The 25,363-nt window shown below is 43.1% G+C and overlaps 1 protein-coding gene across 3 annotated transcripts; it reads left to right on the top strand.

Annotated features, from left to right (window-relative positions):
* Nucleotides 1–407: 407 nt before the first annotated feature.
* On the top strand, nucleotides 408–25,363 carry LOC149275757 (uncharacterized). 3 transcript variants are annotated; one of them, XM_089504356.1, is made up of 4 exons: nucleotides 408–462; nucleotides 6,498–7,335; nucleotides 22,572–22,583; nucleotides 24,135–25,363. In XM_089504356.1, exons 1-4 carry the CDS (start codon nucleotides 429–431, stop codon nucleotides 25,273–25,275), a joined length of 2,025 nt encoding a protein of 674 aa, XP_089360482.1. In that variant the 5' UTR covers nucleotides 408–428; the 3' UTR covers nucleotides 25,276–25,363. The 3 variants fall into 3 exon arrangements, with proteins under 3 accessions (XP_089360482.1, XP_089360481.1, XP_089360480.1); XM_089504355.1 differs by lacking the exons at nucleotides 408–462; nucleotides 6,498–7,335; nucleotides 22,572–22,583 and adding exons at nucleotides 16,044–16,242; nucleotides 20,216–20,388; nucleotides 21,104–21,224 and having other exon boundaries at nucleotides 24,122–25,363; XM_089504354.1 differs by lacking the exons at nucleotides 408–462; nucleotides 6,498–7,335; nucleotides 22,572–22,583 and adding exons at nucleotides 19,733–19,922; nucleotides 20,216–20,388; nucleotides 21,104–21,224 and having other exon boundaries at nucleotides 24,122–25,363.

The raw sequence follows: 25,363 nt of genomic DNA, 5'->3' as shown, positions 1-25,363 counted from the left end.
AAAAATGACATTTGCCTCCAAAATGTGGCAAGAAATGTCTAAATGCACCATAAATCTTTGGTGGCTAAATGTACTGTATGTGTTGGGATAGTCAGTATCCTAATCCATCATCAATATCCCAGCCATGGCCTAAATTATATTGTTGATTATATTGCATATTATAGTGAAAAGATTCGAGACAAACTGGATCTCAAAGGCAGTAGCTTTTTTCTTGCTGACAGCATTTAAAGTTTATTTCCTGGACTGAATTCTAAAGTGATCAAATAATATTTGGATGCACCATGTGCTTTCCTCCCCTTTTGCTTAGTCACTCTGTGGATGAGGGCTATTTTCTGTTGCAGGTGACCTTTGCGGATGTGGCAGTATATTTCACCGAGGATGAATGGAAACTGTTAACGAAGAAGCAGAGACTGATATACAATCATATAATGATGGAGAATTATGAGAACGTGGCTTCTGTGGGTAAGGAACCAGAATCTACTAGCATTATAGAATCATAGAGTTGGAATAGACCACAAGGGCCATCAGGTTCAACCCTCTTCTGCCATGCAGGAATACACATTCCAAGCATCATCCAGCCTGTGGTTCAAGACCTCCAAAGAAGAGAACTCCACCAAACTCTAAGGGAATATATTCCACTGTCGAAGAGCTCTTACTGTCCCAAAGTTCCTCCTAATGGTCAGGTGGAACCTCTTTCTCTGTCGTTTGCATCCATTGTGGTGTCTCTTTTTCTCTGTAGCAGCAAAAAGCAAGCTTGCTCCATCCTCAATACGACCCTTTCCAATATTTAAACATGGATATCATATCCGCTGTTAATTTTCTTTTCTCCAGGGTAAACATACCCAGCTCTCTAAGCCGCTCCTTATAGGGCTTGATGGTTTCCAGATCCTTCACCATTTTGGTTGCCCTCCTCTGGGCATGTTCCAACCTGTCAACATCCTTTTTGAATTTCGGAGGCCAGAACTGGACACAGGATTATTCCAAGTAAGGCCTGACCAAAGCAGAATAGAGCAGCACTATTACTTCCCTTGATCTAGAAACTATCCTTGTATTGATGCAGCCTAGAATCACATTGGCCTTTTTAGTTGCCGCATCACACTGTTGGTCCAAGTTCAACTAGTGGTCTACTAGGAGTCCTAGATCCCTTTGAAGCGTAGTTTAATTGTGATAGCAACATCCTGTAGAATATTTGAATTTGTAGTTTAGTGAGGCACTATTGCTCTCCACTTTATAAGGATTCCAAATACTGTATTATAAACTGCCAATTGTCAGAAGCAGGTTCTGTGGTTCATCCAGAATGGTATTGGGGTTTAGGGGGGATTGTTAGTAGTTTAAATGCTAGTAGTTTTAAGTAGTTGGTAAGGATATTGGGGCCTAGAATGGCTTTGGGGAATGGAAGCAGTTGTGGAGGCTATTAACTGCCTGGTCTGTGAACTCTGGGTGGCAGACATGCCCCCGGGGGGAGGCGCCTGTGAACGGTGGAAGAAGAAGGCCATAGGTACCTTGGCAGCCGGGCTGTTTAGGGGCTGAAGGGGAGGAAAAGGAAGGAGTGTGAAGGTAGTTAACGACAGAGGGAAAAGGTTTAGACACTTCAGGGACAGCTTAGATGTATTAATGGACCCTTCTGCCTGAGTTTCTCAATAAACCTTTTGGTGGAAGGAAAGGACTTTTTAATTCTGAAACTAAGTTCTGCCCCCAGATATCTCACCAATGCTAGGATTTTGTAGGAAGAAAGCATGGAGATTACCAGTAATGCATTTCTCATTGAAATGGTAGCACATCTCTGAGTATGTTTCCTTTTTTGGCCCTCTTCCAGCCTTTTGAGGTTCTGCTTCACTTCCCCAAAGGGATGCAATGGGATACTGAGGCACAAAACTTTATTCCTATTTTCAGGCAATACAATGTGCAGTTTCCCCTGAGATCCCCTGGGGGCCAATGTGACGCCCCCAATCCCCAACAGTAGCCCATCCCTGTCTTAGAGATGTCTTAATACTGCTCCCTGGTGCTTGATCCTCACCAAAACAAGTCCAGGTCGCAGCCCCTTTGCTTTGCCTTTCCCAATGAGTAATTTGTATATGGATTATCCTGCCTTTCTCAACAAATGAGCCTCAAAGTGTCCCTTTTATGCATCACATAAATGGGTGTGTGTCTGTGATAGAGAGAAGGAGCGAATGTGAAAAACAGAAAGGCAGGAAAGAGATGGTGAAGGTGAAATACTGAAGCAGTGCAGATGGGCAAGAGGAAAGGTTGGAGAGCGGAGGGAAAAAGGGAAGGGGGTCAGGCTTAAGAGGGGGATGAAATGCACAGATATAGGATGGCGGACACCTGGCTGAATGAAACTACGTGTGAAAGGGATCTAGGAGTCCAAGTAAACCACAAGTTGAACATGAGTCAACAGTGTGATGCGGCAGCTAACAAGGCCAATGTGATTTTAGGTTGCATCAATAGAAGTATAGTGTCAGGATCAAGGGAAGTAATAGTGCCATGGTATTCTGCTTTGGTCAGGCCTCACCTGGAATATTATGTCCAGTTCTGGGCACCACAATTCAAAAAGGATGTGGAGAAACTGGAGCATGTCCAAAGGAGGGCGACTAAAATGGTGCAGGATTTGAAACTATGAGGAACGACTTAGGTAACTAGGGATGTTTAGACTGGAGAAGAGAAGGTTAGCCCTGTTTAAATATTTGAAGGAATGTCAAGCTTGTTTTCTGCTGCTCCAGAGACTAGAACACAGAACAATGGATGCAAACTGCAGTAAAAGAGATTGCACTTCAACATTAGAAGGAACTTCCTGACAGTAAGGTCTGTTCATAAAATAGCCACAAAACAACAATAGCATCTAACTGACACACAGTAAAACAACAAAACGGTTAAAACTGAATTTGGGACAAATAAAAACATCATTTAAAATGCACAGTTGTGATCAGAAGTGGAATTTTTCCTTAAGTTCTTTACAAGAGGTCGGTTGGGTAAGTCTGCCGGAAGGGATCCGTCTTAAGTCCTTTCTTGAAAGCATCCAAGGTGGTGTTAAGACGGATCTCCTCCAGCAAGTTGTTCCATAACTTGGGGGCCATGGCTGTGTATGCTCTGTGAGAAGTTGTTCTTAGCCTGACCTTTGGGTAATCTAATAGATTCTTCCCAGATGTTCTGAGAGTGTGGGGCGGATGGTGTAGGGAGAGGCGTTCCCTCAAGTAGCTCAGGCCCAAGCCATGTAGGGCTTTAAAGGTAATAAGCAACGCTTGGTATTGCGCCGGAAGCTAATTGGCAGCCAATGTAGGGATACTGGTGTTATATGGTCTGACCTAGATGTTCTGGTGACCAATCTGGCTGCCACGTTTTCAACTAACTAAAGCTTCCGAACTTGGTACAAAGGTAGCCCCATGTAGAGCAGTGAACTTAAGAAATGAACTTGAAATCAGGCCCTTGTTTTCATACATATTAAGGGTTCCATTTAGCAATTATGAGCAATGTCTACGAAGAGAAGAAAGGGTGACACAAAAATTCTTTTTTCTCTCATGTTTCTTTTCCAACCTGAGCTTTCTTAGCTCTGTGGTTGATTCCAGAGGCCCTTTGTCACTCGAAATGCTGGAGTCTGGGGAGGACACTCACAAGTGCTATGCTTTTAGGGGAATTTCATATGTAGCTCAAAGGAGAGATTGAGGCAACAGTGACCTCGGGATTCATCCCAACTATACCAGGCCCAGAAGCACACAGAACTCCAGAGGCATTTCAGATAGGTTTTTGTGTTTTATTTAGGGGGAAAGCAAAATACATGCACGCACAAACAGATATACACATATAGGTGTTCACGCACCACATGCAAGAACTAGGTAACAAAGGTGGGAGTGGTAATTGTGTAAGGCTTTGCTAATGGTAATACGTTACCTAGATGGATCTTGATTCCAATTGCTGAGGGTCCAGAATGGGGAGAGAAGTCAGTAACTGCTATAGCAAATGAGGCTGGTGAGTGTAGTGAGGTGTTTAGCAATGTAAACCAACGGAGTGTAAGTCTGCAAATGGACTGATGCTGAAGAACAGCCAGTTGGGGATGATATTTATACTGAAATTGTTGCTTGGAGGCAGAAACCGAGCATTCAAAAAGGTGTAAATTGCTTTAGGATGTTTCCTGGGTGGGGAAAGAATTGTCTGAAACTGAATTAAATGAAATGGGTGCTTGGTGGAAATACTTCAGCCAAAAAGGATTATCACACCGGCTCTCAGGTCCTTCTTGGCTCTGAATTCTGGTCCCATTCAAAGCCAATGTATAGCACAGTCTGAAGCCGACACTCCCAGAGTTCAATAATTTTTTTAATCTTTATTGAAATTATTTACAACATAAAAAGGGCAGTACCAAAACATTTCCAAATTCTTATTCCAATATTTCTTAACCCTCCCCTCCCCCACCCCACCCCCTCACTTTCTATTTCACTTACTGCTTATTTATTAGCTATAAAATCTCTATTTCTCGAAAATCTATCATCCTTACTTCCTTATCTCATCGTCTTTCATTCTATTTTGCTTAAATCCTAAGTTTATACAATAATTGACTCTATATCAATAATTCTACACAGCAATGGTATCACCTATCTAACATGATTTCCCTTCACTCCTTATTACCTTATTTAACCTTTCCCTTTTGAAACAATTCTCTTATTCTCAACCAAATTAAATTATCTTCTTCTTGCATTTCATCTTTTAATTTCAAAGTTATTGTATCCATTTCTATGATTTCTAGACACTTTCCTAACCAATGCTCCACTTTAGGTACTTCCTTATTTCTCCAGACTTTGGCAATTGTTATTCTGGCAGCGGTGATTAAATATAATAGTGGTTTCAATTTTGGTCTTAAATCCTTATTTTCTACTATGTTTAAAAGACAGAGCTCCGGGACCAGAGGGAATTCCAATTGTATAATTATTTAAATTTTCTTGTGTACTTCTCTCCAGAATTTTTTTATCAGAGGACAACTCCACCACATGTGAAAAAAACTTCCCGTAATTCGTTCACATTTCCAACATTTTCCTTTATCATTTTTATATATTTTCGCTAATCTATTCGGTGTCATATACCATCTGTGCATCATTTTGTAAAAATTTTCTTTTAGATCCATACACAATGTAAATTTTAAGTCCTGTCCCCAAGCTCTTTTCTACGCCTCGTACTGTATGTTCTTCCCTATGTTCTCTGCCCATACAATCATACAATGCTTAATTTGTTCTTGTTCCAATTCAAGCCTCAAAATTTGATTATAGAAATTTGTTATTTTTTTCTTATCCTTATCCATCCATATTACATCCAATTCTGTTTCTTTAACGTTATACCAACATTTTTTCTGTCTGCTTTATATTTTTCCGTTAATTGGTAATATAAATACCAATCTATTTTAATTCCCTCTTTTAGCATTTCTTCCCTAGATTTCATTGTAATTTTCCCCTCTATTATCTTTACATAATCTTTATATTTTAGCCAATCTCTTCCCTCAATCCTGCCCTTCTTTAATACTGCTTCATGAGGAGAAGCCCACTCTGGTAACTTTGTATAATATTTTTCCTTATATTTTATCCATACTTTATATAGTGCTTTCCTTACAATATGCTCTTTGAATTCCTTGTTTAGTTCAACTTTATTCCACCACCCGTATCTTAGATTAAATCCCTCTAAATCTAATAATTGTTCATCCTTTAATTCCACCCATTTTGTTATCCATTCCAAGCAACATGCATAAAAATATAATTTCAAATTTGGCATCCCTAATCCTCCTCTTTCTTTGCTGTCCGTTAATGTTGTCCAATTGATTCTGGCTTTCCTTCTTGCCCACACAGAGTTCAATAATAACATAGCAGAGTACAGTAGCAAATCTCCAGATATAGGCATTGGCAATGCATTAACCACTTTCCACACTTAAAAATAACTCACAGACCCAGTTGATTTCCTCCAAGTCCTTGGAGGTTCTTTAGCTTGAGTTGCAATAGAAAACAAATATGTACCAGCTCTCCTCTCTGACTTCCATCAACTTCACAATCTCTTGTACACACAACTCCAACCCACATCAATCCACATGTGAGCTGTATACTGTATTGGTTGTGAGTCATCTCCTGGTGCCACACAGCATGAAGCATCCTCTGCAGTTAGCTTGCATCATTTCATGTGCTCTGACTCAACACTCTATGGCAGTCTCACAGGAAATCATGCCACTTTTCAATCAAAGTATTTTTACATATATATATTGGAATATTTTTCAAATGCCTGACTATCTGCTTCTACTGATTTCCTCATGACAGTTCCCCTTCAATTTCTTATTTGGTAGCTCTGAGTAAGGATACAGTCATTATATGGATTTGGGGCATCCAGAACAGGGTCATGCTCAGGTCACTCACACCAACATTATTAATTTAATCTCAAATAGGGAGGGATGAACGTGGGGCTAAATCTTGGAGTAACCCTTTCCTCTCTTAACACTGACATTCAGTCTTGTCTGTCATTGTCCTCCTTTACAGAAGAATTTGTCACTCACGAGAGAGTCCACACAGGAGAGAAGCCATACAAATGCCAGCATTGTGGGAAAGGTTTTTCTCAGAAGTCACACCTATTGGCACACCAGAGAGTCCACACAGGAGAGAAGCCATACAAATGCCAGCATTGTGGGAAATGTTTTTCTTCCAAGTCAGACCTAGTGAGACATCAGAGAGTCCACACAGGAGAGAAGCCATACAAATGCCAGCATTGTGGGAAAGGTTTTTCTCAGAAGTCACACCTATTGGCACATAAGAGACTCCACACAGGAGAGAAGCCATACAAATGCCAGCATTGTGGGAAATGTTTTTATCGGATGTCAAGCCTCCTGATACATCAGAGAGTCCACACAGGAGAGAAGCCATACAAATGCCAGCATTGTGGGAAATGTTTTTCATCCAAGTCGTACATAGTGAAACATCAGAGAGTCCACACAGGAGAGAACCCAAACAAATGCCAGGATTGTGGGAAATGTTTTTCTTCCAAGTCATACCTATTGGTACATCAGAGAGTCCACACAGGAGAGAAGCCATACAAATGCCAGCATTGTGGGAAATGTTTTTCTCAGAAGTCAGTCCTAGTGACACATCAGAGAATCCACACAGGACAGAAGCCATACAAATGCCAGCATTGTGGGAAAGGTTTTTCTAGGAAGTCATACCTAGTGACACATAAGAAAGTCCACACAGGAGAGAAGCCATACAAATGCCAGCATTGTGGGAAATGTTTTTCTTCAAAATCAGACCTAATGAGACATCAAAGAGTCCACACAGGAGAGAAGCCATACAAATGCCAGCATTGTGGGAAATGTTTTACTTCAAAGTCACACCAAGTGAGACATCAAAGAATCCACACAGAAGAAAAGCCACACAAATCCCAGCAGTGAACTAACGAGAAGTCAAGAAGGAATACAAAAAAGATATGTTCTATCCAGTTGTGATAAGAAAAACCCTTGTGATTTTTTGTGTTAGGTTTGTCTGTCCATATGTCTGTTTTAAATTTATATTGTGTTAAGTTTAGGTTTTTATTGTTATTAGTATAGATCATTGCTTTTAATTATAAACTTGGCTGGGGATTATGGGTTGTGGTATAGGTTAGCTAGATAGAGGGGTGGGATTTGTTGTAGCCGGCTAGAATGGGAATGATAGCGTTTGGGATTTGTGGGATGTTGGCTGAAAATGTTGTGGGTTGGTATTAGCAGAAAGGGGGCTAGTTTCTGGGAATGGCAAAGGGGGCCTTGTTACCTGTGGGGCATAGACTGTGGGAATTGGAGGTGGGGCTATGTTTGGAAGAGGGTGGAGGTTTAGGTTTTGGGGTTTTAATGTATTCTTTGGCTTGGGGAGGGCAGTTCTGACTGAAATCTGAATTTCTGACTATGTGTTCTCAATAAAGTTCTTTGCTATTTCAGTACACTGGACTCTTTGATGCACATAAGTTCAGAATTTGCACAAAACTGACACTTTGTTCTCTCTTCGGTCCTCAGCTCCATTCCCAGCCACAAGAAGCAAACACACACATACACACACACACACACACACACACCAACATAGACAGACAGAGCTGTATGTACAAAGCAAAGCCTTCCTTTCCTGCCTTTCCCTCCTGAGTCTAGCTTCTTATCTTGGGCTGCATTCTGACCTCCTCCAACTCTCCTCAGACGGAGGGAGGGAGGGAGGGAGGGGAGGCTGCTGAACCCCTGGCACACTCCTTCCCTTCCTTCAAAGGCCACCAGCGGAATAAGGAGCACCAGCAGCAAAGCCTTGGCTATTCCTCCAAATGCTATGGAGGGAGCTTTGGGGGCATGTGTGCATGTGCAGCCTCAGCCCCTGAATCCATTGCTTCTCTAATAGTCCTCTATTCTGAGGGAGGGAGGGAAGTGGGGGGAGCCTTCGTTCGTTCGGAGGTATGTCTGGAGGGTCTTCTGGGAGATCCTTTGGGGGGGGGGGTTATAAGAAGAAAGAAAACCCCTCTGCTCCCCCCCCCCAAACAAAGGCAGGGGCCCTGCCAGGCCTCCTTTCCCTCCCTCCCTCCTCTCCTTCCTTCCTTCCTTCCCCTCCCCTTCCTTGTGGATTCCTTGATGCTCAGGTACATAGGGGGGCTTATTACGAGTAAAGGAGTTAGGGGGACCCTTGGGGAGAGGCATGGCAATGGGGGAAGGGGGCAGGGTGGTCCAAAAACAGAAAGAGCTTTGAGGACTGCCCTCCCTCCTGGAAAGTGGGGAGAGACAGACCCTCCTTTCTGATTACTCATTTGGGGAGAAATTTGGCTTGGCTAGGCCCTCCTTTTTGCTTTCCAGGAAGGGGGCACCCTTTTCATCTCTGGGAGGGGGCTGAGATGGGGTTCAGCAGAAGGGAGGCCCCCAGTCAAAAGATTTTTGTGACAAATAAAAAGCATCACACAGGAGAGGGTTCAAGAGCATTGGAAACAACATTTTTTTTTGGGGGGGGGGGGTAGGAGTTTTCCTGGGGTCCTAGGGGAAGGGGGCTCTGTCTGGAGGAGAGAGAAGAGCCCAAATCTAGGCCAAAGCCAAGAGGAGGCAGACAGAGGGACCTCAAAGCCCCTTCTGGGGAGAGGAACATCCCCCTGGCAACCTGCAAACTAGGCATAGAAGCCCACAGGATCCGTATTAGGCAGACACACACATTCCAAATATATACCTTTCCCTTCACAACAACCCTGCAGAGGAGGGTCAACAGAGAGACCCTCAGTACCAGGAAGATTGTCTCCCCCCACTTCTGGGAATATGCTGAAAGGGCCTTGGACCCCTTGATGGGATTTAGGTTAAAGGAGGAGAAGGAAGAAAGGAAAGAGGGAAACTGCCAAGGGAAGAGAAACATAAAGGGGGTCCTGAGGTGGAGGGGAAGCATCTGGGAACCGATCCAGTCGCCTGCTCCCCAGAGTCCATTATGAGAACCTTCCACAGCTCACTGTGATGCTTTAAATGGCCATTTTGTAGATAAAATCTCTCAGATAAGAGCCAACTTAGACTCCGATGTTATTGCAGAAGCTATAGGTGAGGTGTCCAGTGACTCTGTGAATAAGATCATACTGGATCAAACTGAATCTGTGAGTATCAGGGATGTTGACAAGCTCCTTGGAAGTGTGAAGAAGACAACTTGCCCTCTTGAACATTGCCCTTCATGGCTGGTCCTCCAAGGAGGAGATGCACTTAGAACTCACCTGAGATATATTATAGATGCATCTCTTACGGAGGGCTATTTTCCATCTTGCTTAAAAGAAGCGGTGGAACGGCAGCTTCTGAAGAAGCCCTCTCTATATCTCTTGGACGTGAACAATTACAGACCGGCCTCCCATCTTAAAATTTCTAAGCAAGGTCATGAGAGGGCCATTGCTCTTCAAGTCTAAGCAGTCTTGGATGAAACAGATTATCTGGACCCATTTCAAACTGGCTTCAGGATGGGATACGGAGTCGAGACTGCTATAGTCGCCTTAGTAGATGATCTCTGCTTGAGTATTGACAGATGAAGTGTGACCCTGTTGATCCTTTTGGATCTCTCTTTGGCTTTCAATACCATCGATCATGGCATCTTTCTGGAAAGCCTGAGGGAATTGGAGTTTGGGGGCACTTCATTGGGCAGATTCCAGATGGTGATGCTTGGGGAAAGTTGCTTCTCCTAAAGGGAGCTTGAATTTGGCATCCCGCAGAGTGCCATCCTGTCCCCAATGCTCTTTAACATCTACATGAAACCTCTGGGAGAGATCATCTGGGGTGCTATGAGTTGCTGGTGACACCCGGATATCTCTCTCCATGCTGCATACCTCAGCGTCAACAAAGGAAGGCATCTCCCCTCTGAATGAATGTCTTGAGAAAGTAATGGGCTGTATGAAGAAAAACAGATTAAAATTTAATCCAGATAAAACAGAATTACTTGTTGTAGGATATCCTAATCCAGGTATGGAGGTTTGTCAACCGGTCCTGGACAGGGTCACACTTCCCCTAAAGGACGGTATTTGCAGTTTGGGGGTGATCCTGGAACCGTCGCTCCAGATGTCAACTCAGATAGATGCTATGGCCAAGAGTGCCTGTTATCAGTTTCAGTTGATACACCAACTGCGTCCCTTCCTGGAACCTGAAGACCTAAAAACTATGATGCATGCGCTGGTAACCTCAAGTCTTGACTTCTGCAATGCGGTCTACAAAGGCTACCCTTCAACCAAGTCCGGAAACTTCATCTAATTCAAAATATGGCAGCCAAAGTGGTCACTGGAAGATCTAGAGGTGACCATATTAAACCTATAATAAAGTCTCTTCACTAGTTGCCTGTTAATTTCCGGGAACAATACAAAATCTTGGTTATAACCTTTAAAGCCCTTCATGGCTTGGGTCCAGCTTACTTATGGGATCCCCTTCTCCCATACAATCCGCCCCACACATTGAGGGCATCTGGTAAAGTCTTACTATTAAAAAGTAGGCTGACTGCATTTACTCAGAGGACCTCCTCTTCTGTCACTTCCAAGTTAAGAAATAGCCTCTGGAAGAGATCTGATATATCACCAGTCTTTAAGGCTTTAAAAAGGCAACCAAGACGTATATCTTTCCAGATTAACATTCCAGCAATCTCCTATTAATTTAATTGATTTTTCAACAAATGCTCTAACTGCCTCTGCCCTTGTGATGATCTCCTGTGGTCCAAGAAGCCAAACTGCGGCCCTCTTATGGCTCTTAGCCCAGCAGACTCTTAAACTCATCACGCTGCCAGCACCCAGTGAATTATAAAAGGATTTCCCTTAACCTACACTGGGACCAGTTAAGGAACCTTATTTCTCCTCCTTTACCGATCTTCCAAGCATCACTTGAGCCAAGACACGTTTAAAAGGAGTGTCGAGTAGTAGATACTCCAAGGAGGTATGTATTATAAATAGCAAAATATAACTAAAATATAAGTCATGCAAGATATTAAGGATCTTGCAGGTACAATATTTTTTACTATATAATATTCAGTTCATATAAGCTATTAAAAACCCAAATAAACCCAAACGTCCAATTCTGAGACTAACTTCCAAGATCCGCTCTTTAACTCTCTCTCTCTCTCGATCTCCAACCGACACAATTCCCCCAACTGTCTCTTGGTCTCTCAGGCCTTATATCTCCTTCTCACGGAAGCTTCCAGAAGAACCTTTATCTTGCTCTCTGATTGGTCAAGAGAGCCTTCTGTAGCAGTGATGTCATTCTGCATTTGCATAAACTTCCCTTTACTGCCTGAAGAAGACCTCCATTGACTGGAGCCCTGGTATTACAACAACAACAACAGCCCCTCTTTTCCTTGGAAGAGATTCACAACTAGACCTTGCTTGCCAGCTGGGAAGAATAGGAGGATTCCAGAGGTTCCCATTTCCACTAAGATTAGGAGTTCCCAAATTTCCATGGAAGAGGTTTCCTAAGGCATGTGCCAGGACAGAGTGGGGAACGGGGGGCTCTTCACGGGTGAATGGCCGTTTGTCAGCTGAACCTGGGGCTAAGGGTCCCTAAGAAGAATCTCCTCTGAGCCTCCAGGAGAGCAAGACTCAGGGAAGGGACAGTCTGCCAGGGGCTGAGAGCTGCTTGGACTAAACCTTGAGGGCACTTTCCCAAAAGCTGACCAGGATTGGTTTCAGGGGCTGGCATTTTCCTCTCAGAGGACCATCAGGATCTCAAAGGCCACTCCCCATTTTGGATTTTGTTGTTTGTGTTGCCCTCAGCAGGGACTTGCTTGCTCCTAAGGTGCCATGGAGGTGAGCATGGAACGTACAGGGAAGATGGCGTTTGCAGTCTTTTCCACCATTGAGCTTACCTTGTGTGGTCTTCAAGCCTGTCAAAAGAGAGCAGGAAAGTAACCTGGAGGAGAAAGCAAAGTCCCACATTTGCTCCCATAAGGTGCCCCTGAAGCTTTTCCCAGCATTCCCTAGTCCTCAGTCTCCCTCCCAGGCTCCACCGTTTCCTAGAGAGATGGAAACCCTCAAGGGAGAGTCCTTGGGGGTCAAGCCAAGCTCTCCTCTGCTTCCCAAGGCCTCCTTCTCCATCCACTGCTGGTCTTTGGAAGGGAGACCTAGACTGCTCTTGGGAAAGTTACTTTTGGAGGGACAGGGACTCCCAAAACCTCCCAGTGTGGCTCTAACATTAAGTTTGTCAAATCTCTCCAATGAACTGGGCCAGGTCTTACACCAGGAGTGGGGATCCTGGGGCCCTTGCTCTGTATCTCTACAAAGAAAAAAACTGAATTGCCATGACTGGTGCTATATTTCATACTCTTGGGATGGGCAGCCAGGAAAACAGAATGCTTCAAAGAATTCAAAGGTTTATTGGATGGAGATAGAAGTGCAAGATGCCTTAAAAGCATATGTTCTGAATCAAAGACAGCATCAAAGGGGCTCTAATAGTTTTACAGGATAGAAACTTCCTCCAAACAAAAAGTATTTCGCACTTCCACTTTCTCTCCTTTCTGGAAATCCTGATGCCTCAAGGGCTGGATCCTAAGCAAAAGAGAGATACGGTTTGAACTGCAATTCAGAGGTCAAGGTTTGTATGTGGTTTTTGATGCAATTTACTAATTTCAAGGTCCAACTGTATAAATGATTTAATTTTTTTAAAAAAAATTGTTATAATTTTAATGCCTTTGCATTGTTTTGAATTTGTACTGTATTAAATTTGCTGTTAGCCACCCTGAGTTCTCCCTTGGGAGAAAGGATGAATGTATATAAATAAAATACATAAACTGGGGATCCCTTGAAGATCCATGGGTTTCTTAGTGTAAATAGCCCTCCACCAATAGACACAGAGACTGAATGAGTCTGTCCAGAATTGCTATGGGTCATTTTATGCACCTAGGTTGTATCTCCATTGCCCAAACCTAGCACTTTGACACCATGAAACTTCCAGGACTCTGTCCCACAGAATCCTGGGATTTCATCTTTCAGGTACTTAGAATTATATAGCAACTCATGAAGGACTGCACTGGGACTCTCTACCAAGCATCCAGTTCTAAGCACCCCATTCCCAGGTTTCTCTAGGGTGGATCCACAGCATTTAACATGGCACCAAACTGGTACAATTGGATAATATATATAGGACTTTGGTTGCCTACTTTCTGGTGTCCCTCCATCTCTCTTATAGGGTTGTGAATTCAGGTCCTGAGGTTTGTGAGCTAAAACCTAGGACCTGGGGCAGGGCCTCTAGCGATCTCTTTCAGCCTAATGCATAAATTACAAACCACAGTCACTCACAGTTTGTCATTCAAATCTACTCAATATACTTTCCTGTGTAGAAATGAAGAGAGAAATTTTTAAAGGTCTGCTCCCAGATCAAGGGGAAATGAGAGAATTATTCTTTCTCACTTGCTTGGAGAGACAGGATAAAAAGCGTGAAGTCGAAAGCTTTCATGGCCGGCTTCCATAGCTTTTTGTGGGTTTTTGGGGCTATGTGGTCACGTTCTAGAAGAGTTTCTTCTGACGTTTCGCCAGCATCTGTGTCTGGCATCTTCAGAGATGTGAGCCACAGATGCTGATGAAATGTCAGGAAGAAACTCTTCTAGAACATGGCCACATAGCCCCCAAAATCCACAAAAAACTAAGGATAAAAAGCATTTAATTTAGCCTCCTTCTTTCTAGCCAGATGGCGAATGCAGAGTATAGTAGTGAGCCCTTGTACCACCACAAGTGAGAGAAAGCAAGAAACTAAACCAATCCATAGACCCCTGCAATTTTTCTAGTTGAAGAAACCAATTAACTAAGCCTCGTAAATTATAATAAGCTACTGCTCTCACATCTGATCGGGATGTTTGCACAGAGCCCTTTCCTCTTTCCTGGAATTGGGCTCCTTCCAAAATGGAGAAGAGGCAGCCTCATCTCCTGTCTGAAGATCATGCATGAAAACTGGAAGCTCAATGCCAGGCCCTGCTGTATGGCATCTTTACTGCTACGTGTAAAAAGGGCAAGGAAAAACACCTGTTACAGGAGAAGACAGCAAATAAAACCTGATCCTTTCTGGTCCAGGTTTTGGTCCTGGGCAAAAGAAGGGAAGCCAGGATTTGACTTGGGAGTTAGTGAATGTTGTGTGGCCTGCCCTGCCTGACCGGGGGCCTCCCTGGGGACCAAATCCATCACCCTTCCCTTCCCCCTCAGTCAGCATTCTCACAAAGGAACCAAATTTAGGGGTCTCCCATCGGCATCTTGAGGCACCCACCTTTCCTTCCCTGCCAAGGAAAACCAGAAGGAGCCCTTCTTCCTAAGCAGCCCATGACCAAATCCACCAGCCTTCTAGAACCCTATTCAGGCTCCAAGCCAACCGCTAACAATGGTCCAAGTTCAGGGCTGCTTTATTTGTCTGGCTGAATGCTAGGGAATTCTGGGAACTGTAGCTTTTTGAGATATTTAGTCTTCTGTGTCAGACAACTCAGATGCCATAATAAACTAAAATTCCCAGGATTCCTGAGTACTGAACTAGGGCAGTTGAAGTGGTTTATTTCTGCAAACTGGATTATTTCTGCAATGTGTTTTTGACCTCTGTTACTATTTTGAGCGTCCAGAAGGCTCTGTGGGTTTGAAGGGAAGATTCATCATCATCATTATCGTCATCATAATTTCTGCAGTGTTTTTGAACCAGATCTGAGAGAGCCCTGCAGCCTGGATCTGCCCAAATCCCAAATATTGCCCTCTCAGCAAAGCCTGGAGATATTAACCTTTAAGGACCAGAGCTCCTCAAAGGCTGACTTTCCCAATCTCTCCTGAGAGACCCTCCTGGACCTAGAGCAGCCTCAAAGAAAGGGGTCCCATTGAATGGGGGGCCCATGTCTTTCTGAGTCTGTGGGTCCAGAGGAAGAGGACTGTTTTCCAGGACCTGCTTCCTAACCTCACAAGGCAGCTCTTAGCATTTGCCCAACACTGCTCAAGATGGAAAAACAATGGGCCCTTGGTATCCTTTGGGATTTGGACTGGATAGTAAAATCCATGGGTGCTCAAGTCCCATTATATAAAATGGGTGACTTTGGGTAAGTCACACTCTCTCAGCCTCAGAGGAAGACCAATGGCCAGCTGGAAGGCATGCAACACACACACACACACACATCTACATGATGGAAATGGCATTCATTCTGGGCCATGAAACCCACTGCGGGGGAACCTTGAGCAGCTGACACTCTCTCAGCCTCAGAGGAAGACAAAGGGCAAAGTGGAAGGCAAACCTGAAGGCAAGGAAACCCTGGGAATAGGGTAACTAGACACGAGTTCAAGGCACGCAGCACACCCCCAGCCCCCAAGGCACACTCTCTCAGCCTCAAAGGATGGCAATGGTAAACACCCTTCGACAAAACCTATAAAGAGACTCCTGTGACAGTGTTGCCTTAGGATCCCCAGAAAGGAATTGAAGGCACACAATTCTCCCCCCAAAGTCTGGGAGGAAAAGGAAGAGGAAGGCTTAGAGGAAGGGCTGGAGGAGGAGGAAGGCTTAGAGGAAGGGTCTGAGGAGGAGGAGGAGGAGGAGGAGGAGGAGGAGGAAGAGGAAGGGCTTACAGGAAGGGCCCGAGGAAGAGGAGGAGGAAGAGGAGGAAGGCTTAGAAGAAGGGCCTCAGGAGGAGGAGGAGGAGGAGAAAGGCTTAGAGGAAGAGCCTGAGGAGGAGGAGGAGGAGCAGAGAGACCACTGGAGGATTCTGTAGAGGAAGAAGAAGGGGAAGAAGAAGGGGCTCCTGAGCATACGCAGAGGCCTCTGGGGGAGAAGCCACAGGGAGAAATCTCCTGGTTGTAACTTATTATTACTATTATTAGTAGTAGCATTAGTATTATTAAATTTTATTTATTTATAAAGACATGTAAAGACGTATTTATAGAGAGTATCTCAGTGAGTCTCTATATTATAGCGTCAGGAAAGATTTTAGGTGTTAAGGTTTGGAAATGCTGTTTGGGGTCCCTTCTGACTTTAGGGCCTTTCATCCTCCATTTTGGGTTCCCTGAAGGCCTCAAACTGCCAAGCGCTGAGACAGAGGCAGCCATTTTGTGTTCTGGCGGCCATTTTGTGCTGCTTGTGACTGTGGGGAATAATGTTCCAGAACCTTCTCTGAGGCCTCAGTTGAACAGAGGCTTCTCTTTCTCTCCTGAGGCTCCAGAGTCAGAAGGAGGCCAGGCTCCTTGGGCCAAAAGGAAGGAAGTGTGTCTCTTTGTGGGTCTTTTCTGAGAGTGTTTTCTTATTACAAAGCTCTGCTCCTTCTGGGGAACATGGGTTTTAAAAGGGATCAGAAATGGGGAGGATAGTTTTAATACAAGCCTTATTCTTATTCTTCACAAACATTGGTCTTTGGCTCCTAAGAGGAGGCTAGTCCCCCAAAAAAGGCCAAAAGTGGCTCCTTTGGGAGGTTTTAAAAGTCTCCCCAGTTTCCTTATTAAGAGATTTCCAGAGAAGAAGGAAGGAGACAGACCAGACCATCTCATATTATTACCAAACAAACATAGAAACAAACAAGAACAACAAAAATAAGGATTAGACAGAAAAGCAAACTGCTTTTATTTAAAAAAGCAAAACCATTTTTAACAGGATAAAAGTATGAATTGGGGTCTTCTATCCTTTATAACCGACTGAGGCTGTATCTGAACTACAGAAATAATCCGGTTGGAATCCACTTTTTTTCTTTTGTAATTTATTTATAAACAATCCTTTACAAACAAAAATTTAAAAAATGTACCAAGACATTTGCATAACAAATACAGCTACAACAACAAAAAGTAGAAATACCTATAACATACACATACAACATGCAATAAATAACATCCTGATATACAAAACTGTCAGAAATGTACTATTAAGTTACTTCCCAGTTAAGCTAAGATGACCCTTTTATTTAATTTACTTAAATTCCTACAAGGTATCGATACGAGTTAAACCTCTAATGTTCAAGTAGACTTTCCATATGAAATCTGGGATCGTAAATTAATAATTAGTATTACAAAATAAATCAAAGCATGACCAGTCCTCTTTAGTTTTCTCACCTGGTTTATCCCTCATGATTGCGGTTAAAATGTCCAATCCCTTTGCTTCTCTTAGTTTAATTATCCACTCCTCTATTTTAGGAATTTGGATGTTTTTCCAATACTGTGAGTGACCATCTACAAAATTAGTCTGGAAAATCTTTTAGCTACTTCCTTTTTCAGTTTACATGTCATACTGAGCAAAAAGATCAAAGGGTTTAAAGGTATTTCTTCCTGTAAATGCCATCAAAGAAAATGCCATCAAAGAAAACCATTATCCTGAAACATGGAAACAAGCTAATTTAACTTTGCTGTTAAAAGAAGATAGAGATGCAACTGAGGTAAAGAGCTATAGGCTAATTTCCTTATTAAATATGGATTATAAATTGTTTTCTATGATTTTGGCCAATAGACTCAAAAAGGCTCTTAAAGACTGGATTCATAAGGACCAATCGTGATTTCTCCCTCACAGATAACTCAGTGATAACATACAAAACATCTTAAATATAACTGAATATTTTGAAAGGCACAACAACAACAACAAATAGTTGCACTTATCTTTGTCAATTTAGAAAAGGCCTTCGATAACATAGGATGGGATATGATATTTGTGACACTTGAAAAAATGGAAATAGGAGCTTCTTATTTAAGATGGATAAACGCAATGCATAAAGATCAAAGAGCCAAACTAATTGTTAACTATAAAGAAACAGAATTTGAGATTTCTAAAGGTACAAGGCAAGCTTTCCCACTATCACCCCTTTTGTTCATTCTGCTCCTTGAAGCACTGAATAATAGGATAAGATTAGAAAATAAGATTAATGGAATAAAAATTAAAAACAACTGAGTTTAAAATGAGAGTCTTCTCAGACGATATTTGTATTCCCTGGAGAACCCAGAAAAGAGCACAAGACAATTGATGGATGTCATAGTGGAATTGGAATATGATTCAGGACTAAAAGTAAACAGAGGCAAAGCAATATTAATAACAAAAAATATAGGGAAAAGGAAGAAGAAATACTGGAAGAAATTAGTGGATTTAAAGTGGGAAAGAAAGTTAAATATCTAGGAATAAATTTAACAAATAAAAAACTCATATCCATTTCAGAATAACTATGAGACACATGGAAGGAAATCAGAAAAGACCTAGAAAAATGGGGGAAATTACACTTATCGCTATTAGGAACAATATCACTGATCCAAATGAGTTTCCTTCCTGAAATACTGTTTCTGTTTCAAGCGATACCCATCATCCAGAATGAAAAACCCTTGAATCTATGGCAAAAGGAAATCTCAAAATGTATCTGGAATTAAAAACAGTGCCAGGATACAAATGAAAATACTTTGTGATGACAAAAGTAGAGGAGGGCTGGGTTTACCAAACTTAAAACTTTATTATGCTGCTTGTTGTTTAGTTTGGATTAGAGAATGGGTTTTGTTAGAGAATGAACAGTTGTTATGTCTGGAGGGTGAACATTTAAGATTTGGGTGGAATGGATACCTAATTTACGGTAAAGAGAAAGTTAATAAAGAAAGCACAAATCATTTTGTAAGAAAAGCTCTATTGAAGATCTGAGGAAAAACAAGTGTAGAATATGTCCAAAAATACCTTTATGGTGTTTGCCACATGAGACTCTTTTTGGGAGGAAAGGCATCCAGAACACTAACTGGTTGAGATACAAGGATGTACTGAAAGAATCGCAAGGAAAACTAGAGATCAAAACACAGAAAGAACTTAAAGAATCAGGCCTAGATTGTCACTGGTATCTTTATCATCAAATGAGGGAGAGGTTTAAAATAGATGTGAAATTAGAAGGAATACAAAATGAAACATGGGAATTGTGGAAGCCATGCTCCATGGTCCTTCCATGCCTGATGAGAGTGTTGGGTGCGAGGCATTGGAGAAGCATCCAGCTGTGTTTCTCTAGCCAGAAGCCAAAGGAAGGCATTCTCCTCTGAGGGCCACTGGGGAGGTCAGGAGGTTTCAGCAGATGATGCGCTCATTTCACATCTAGCTACAGGGACATAGCCAGGGTCCTCTCCAATTCCCCATCCCCTGACCCCCCTCCACTCTCACAAGGCATGAAGTGTCAGGACCATGGTGAACAGGTCTGAGGAAATGACATGCATGTGGCCACTAGGTGGAGCTGTTGTGGAAGTCATTGACAGCTCTAGTGGCAGTTAGATGTGTCAGCATTTAAACAGTGCATCATTGGAATGTTGATGCAACTGTCAACTGTCATTCTCAACTGTCACTGAGGAAGAGTGAGACAGTGTGTGCCTCAGAGTGGGTTGTTACTGGTGTGGATGGTGGAGGGTGTCGATGTATATAGTGTTGTACACAGTGGAACTTCTTATATGAATAAAAGCCTCATCTGAGAGAAGATTACAGTGTCTCTTTGCTCACTGAGAAAGCGACAGGTGTTTCTTCAGCTCACAATCTACTGACTACAGTGAAGGTAAAGAATCTTGCGCCATACGTTAATGTGTTGCCTCACGTGCTGTGCAACATAGCAACGCCAAAAGCATTTTAACATGGAGTATCTGTTGTGTAGGGGAGCTGCAGTGAATCCATGCTAGGTACAGGGGGTGTTGTTTGGTGAAGAGGGAGGAAGGGGATACCCACCTCTGCATTAGCCCAAAGGAGGCATATGTCACCTGCGTATCTCACCAGCAACATGCTGTTCTCTGTGTCTTTGAGTGATGCAGGGTTTCTTGACAAACCAAGCCTAACCCTAGTCTCTTTTCTCAGGAACTTCATCTCAGTCTCCTTGTACACAGCTTTGTGGCATATTTTGCTGAAAGAGACCCAAGTGCAGGGCCACCAGGAACCCCCCCCCTTCCTACCTAATGGCCAACACAGAAGCCAAGCAGAGAGAGTTGGACTCCAGGAGAAAGAGGCTGTCGAAGTACTACAACTCTGTGGTGAGTTTCATTTGTGTCATTGCTGGACCAGCTCATGAAAGCAAATGGAGAACATATTGTCCCAGTTTGGCAGAGAGAGTCCTGGTTAATCCTCTGTCACCCCACTTTTTCAGGGGCTTTCAAAAATGTCCCGGTTTCTCTCCTCCTCCCACTTTCCCCCTTCTCCTCAGCTCTCTTGGGTTGCTGCAAAGTGACTTCCAAGGAGTTTGCACCGCATCAAATAAAAAATGGGGACAGGAGAGGAGAGAAGTTCCCAGGGTCTTCCCTTGCCAGGAGGCTGAGGCAAAAGCAAACTGTTGTGTCCTTCCTAGCTTTTGTGATCTTCCTCATAAACAACCTTGGCCATCCTTACCACCTTCTGGTGTTGCTTGTCCACATATGCCTTGCTTTTCCATCTGTTAAATGTTGAGGATATGGGAGACCATCTCTGGATCTAAATTGGGGGTAGGCCCAGTGGCCCTCAAGTCCAGAATGCTCCCTCAGAACTGTATCCCAGCCATGGCCTAAATTATATTTTTTATTAAATTGTATATTATATTGAAAAGATTCAAGACAATCTGATCTCAAAGGGCAGTAGCTTTTTGCTTGCTAACAGATTTAAAAGTTTATTTCCTGGACTGAATTCTGAAGTGTTGAAATAATATTTGGATGCACCATGTGCTTTCCTCCCCTTTTGTTTAGTCACTCTCTGGATGAGGGCTATTTTCTATTTCAGGTGACCTTTGCAGATGTGGCAGTATATTTCTCTGAAGAAGAATGGAATCTGTTGACAAAGAAACAGAAACTTTTGTACAATTATGTAATGATGGACAATTATGAGAATGTGGCTTCTGTAGGTAAGGAACCTGAATTCATTGCTCTTTCTATAAAGACTAAGGGCCCTTTCATACTATATTATCATGTCACTATGGTTCCACTAGAATTATAGAAACATAGAGTTGGAATAGAGCACAAGGGCCATCCAGTTCAACCCCCTTCTGCCATACAGGAATACACATTCAAATCACCCCCAAGAGATGGCCATCCAGCCTCTGTTTAAAGACCTCCAAAGAAGAGGACTCCACCAAACTCTAAGAGTATATTCCACTGTCAAACAGCTCTTACTGTCATGAAGTTCCTTTTAATGTTTAGGTGGAACCTCTTTCCCTGTGGCTTGCATCCATTGTGGTGTCTCATTTTCTCTGTAGCAGAAAAAGCAAGCCTTCTCCTTGCGCAAAATGACACCCTTTCAAATATTTAATCATGGATATCATAGCCACTCTTTATCTTCTTTTCTCCAGGCTAAACATAACCATTTGAATCTCTAGTTCAGTGAGGCATTATTACTCTCCAGTTTCTAAGGATTCTAAATACGCCATCCCAAACTGCCTATTCTAGGATTTTGTGGAATGAAGCCATGGAGATTAATGCTTTTCTCACTCAAATGGTAATCAATACATCCCTGAGCAAGTTTCCTACCTTTTTTGGTGCCTCTTCCATCCTTTTAAGGCTCTGGAGAATCTTCTTGGGGGAAAGACCTCCCTTGGGCCTGCAATGGCTCAGAGAGGGACCAACAGTGGCAAAATGGCCTCCACTTTCCAAAAGTGAAGCTGTGGGATGCTGAGGGGCAAAATATTATTTCATTCCGCCCCCCCCCCCCGCCCCCCTCCCAGGCAATACAATGTTGGGTTGCCCCTGAGATCTCCTCCAAACCCCATCAGTAGTCCATGCCTGTCTTATAGATGTTTTAAGGCTGCTCCCTGGCACTTGACCCTCACCAAAATTGGAGTCCAGGTCCCAGCTCCTTTGCTCTGCCTTTGCCAATGAATTATTTGTATATTGATTATCCCGCCTTTCTCAACAAATGGGCAGCAAAGTGTCCCTTTTATGCATCACACTCTGTGGGTATATGTTTGTGATAAAGAGACAGACGGAAAGTGAAAAAGTGAAAGGCAGGGAAGAGATGCTGAAAATGAGATGCCGATGGGCAAGAAGGAAGGTTAGAGAGCAGAGGGAGAAAGTGAAGGGGATCAGGCCTCTGGGAGCCAGGAGGGGAAGGCAGGAGCAAAGCCAGGATCGCCTAGCTCTGTGTGGAGAGGAAGGGACCCCTGGGAAGGGCCAGGAGAGGGGCCTTGGGGATTGGGAGGCAGTTCTGAACTGGTTTCAGTGAACTAATGAGAACCGGCTCAGGTCCTTGTTTTCAGACATATTAAGTGGTTTTATTTAGCAATTATGAGTAATATTTAGGAAGGACGGAAAGGAGGACACAATTAGAGAAAAAGCACTTTTATTTTCCAACCTGAGCTTGCTTAGCTGCCTTTTTGGTTCCAGAGGCCCTTTGTTACCCAAAATGCTGGAGTCTGGGGAGGACACTTGCAAGTGCTATGCTTGGGGGGGGGGGGGGGTTGGTACTTAGCTCAAAGAAGAGACATAATTTTGTTCAGGCAACAGTGACCTCTGAGGTCAGCCCAACTATACCAGGCACACAATCTCACATAACTCCAGAGGCATTTCAAATGGGTTTTTATGTTTTATTTAGGGAAAAAGCAAAATACATGCACCCACACGGCGCGCGCGCACACACCCACACACACCCACAAGCATTCATTCATACACACAAGAGGTAAGTAAAAAAGGTGGGATTGGTGAATAATGTAAGGCTATACTAATGGTAATACATTTCCTAGAATGTTCTTGATTCCAATTGCTGAGGGTCCTGCAAGGGAACGGAAAGTGGGTTTGTTGAGTATATTGAGGAGCTTAGCCATGTAAACCAACAGAGTTTCTCTCTGCAACGGGACTGACGCCAAAGAACAATAACTATCGGGGCGGACATTTATACTGAAATTGTTGCTTACAGACAGAGACTGAGGGTTCAAAATGGTTTAAATCGCTTTAGTATGTTTCCTGGGTGGGGAAAGAATTGTCTGAATCCAAATTGAATGCAACGGATGCTTGATGCAAATACCTCAGACAAAAGGGATTAGCACACCGGCTCTCAGGTCCTTCTTGGCTCTGAATTCCAGTCCTGTTCATAAGCCAATGTACAGCGCAATCTGAAAGCAACACTTCCAGATTCAGCTCAACAATAACATAGCAGAGTATGGAAACAAATATCCAGATATAGGTTTTGGCAATGCACTGACTACTGTCCACACTTAAAAGTAACTCACAGACACAGTTGATTTCACCCAAGTCCTTGGAGGTTCTCTATCCTGAGTTGCAAAATAATACAAATCTTTGCAAGCTCTCTGACTTCCATCAACTTCACCATCTCTTGTACACACAACTCCATTCCAGTCTACACCAATCTGCAGATGAGCTGTATAGTGTATTGGTTGTGAGTCATCTGGTGCAAAAGAGCATGAAGTGACCTCTGCAGTTAGATTGCATCATGCTTTGGGCTCTGACTCAGTACTCTATGGCAGTCTCACAGGAAATGATGCCACTTGTCAATCAAAATATTTTAAATCATGTTTAATGGAATATTTTTTCAACAGCCCTTTGACTATCTGCTTTGACTGATTCCCTTAAGGCAGTTCCACTACAATCTCTTCTTTCCTCCTGTCAGTAGGGATACGATTGTTCCATGGATTTGGGGACATCTGCAATAGTGTCATGCTTGGGTCACTCTCAGCAACTTTATTAATTTAATATCAAATAGGGAGGGTTCAACAAGGGCTAAATCTTGAGGTAACACCCTCCTCTCTTAATTCTGATATTCATTCTTGACTGTGATTGTCCTTCTTTACAGAAGAACTTGTGAGTCATGAGAGAGTCCACACAGGAGAGAAGCCATACAAATGCCAGCATTGTGGGAAATGTTTCTCTCAGAAGTCAAACCTAGTGACACATCAGAGAGTCCACACAGGAGAGAAGCCATACAAATGCCAGCATTGTGGGAAATGTTTCTCTCAGAAGTCAAACCTAGTGAGACATCAGAGAGTCCACACAGGAGAGAAGCCATACAAATGCCAGCATTGTGGGAAATGTTTTTCTCGGCAGCCACACCTAGTGATACATCAGAGAGTCCACACAGGAGAGAAGCCATACAAATGCCAGCATTGTGGGAAATGTTTTTCACGGCAGCCACACCTAGTGATACATCAGAGAGTCCACACAGGAGAGAAGCCATACAAATGCCAGCGTTGTGGGAAATGTTTTTCTTTGAAGTCACACCTAGTGATACATCAGAGAGTCCACACAGGAGAGAAGCCATACAAATGCCAGCATTGTGGGAAATGTTTTTCACGGCAGCCACACCTAGTGATACATCAGAGAGTCCACACAGGAGAGAAGCGATACAAATGCCAGCATTGTGGGAAATGTTTCTCTCAGAAGTCAGACCTAGTGAAACATCAGAGAGTCCACACAGGAGAGAAGCCATACAAATGCCAGCGTTGTGGGAAATGTTTTTCTTTGAAGTCACACCTAGTGAGACATCAGAGAGTCCACACAGGAGAGAAGCCATACAAATGCCAGCATTGTGGGAAATGTTTTTCTGAGAAGTCACACCTAGTGAAACATCAGAGAGTCCACACAGGAGAGAAGCCATACAAATGTCAGCATTGTGGGAAAAGGTATGCCTACAAATCAGTCCTTGTCATGCATCAGAGAATCCACATAGGAGAGAAGCCATACAAATGCCAGCATTGTGGGAAATGTTTCTCTCAGAACTCAAGCCTAGTGAAACATCAGAGAGTCCACACAGGAGAGAAGCCATACAAATGTCAGCATTGTGGGAAAAGGTATGCCTGCAAATCAGTCCTTGTCATGCATCAGAGAATCCACACAGGAGAGAAGCCATACAAATGCCAGCGTTGTGGGAAATGTTTTTCTGAGAAGTCACACCTAGTGAGACATCAGAGAGTCCACACAGGAGAGAAGCTGCTCCAATCTCAGCAGTAAACTAACATTGTTTTTGTCAATAAGAAATACAAAAAGGATATTTTCAATCCAATAATGCAAAGAAAAGGCCCTTGTGATTTTGTGTGTT

Source organism: Sceloporus occidentalis, unplaced genomic scaffold, assembly GCF_023333645.1.
Source record: "Sceloporus occidentalis isolate IW3139 unplaced genomic scaffold, rSceOcc1.0.p SCAF_268, whole genome shotgun sequence".
NCBI lineage: Eukaryota > Metazoa > Chordata > Lepidosauria > Squamata > Phrynosomatidae > Sceloporus > Sceloporus occidentalis.
Note: the sequence above shows the minus strand (reverse complement) of the source record. Positions and strands in the feature narration are given on the sequence as shown.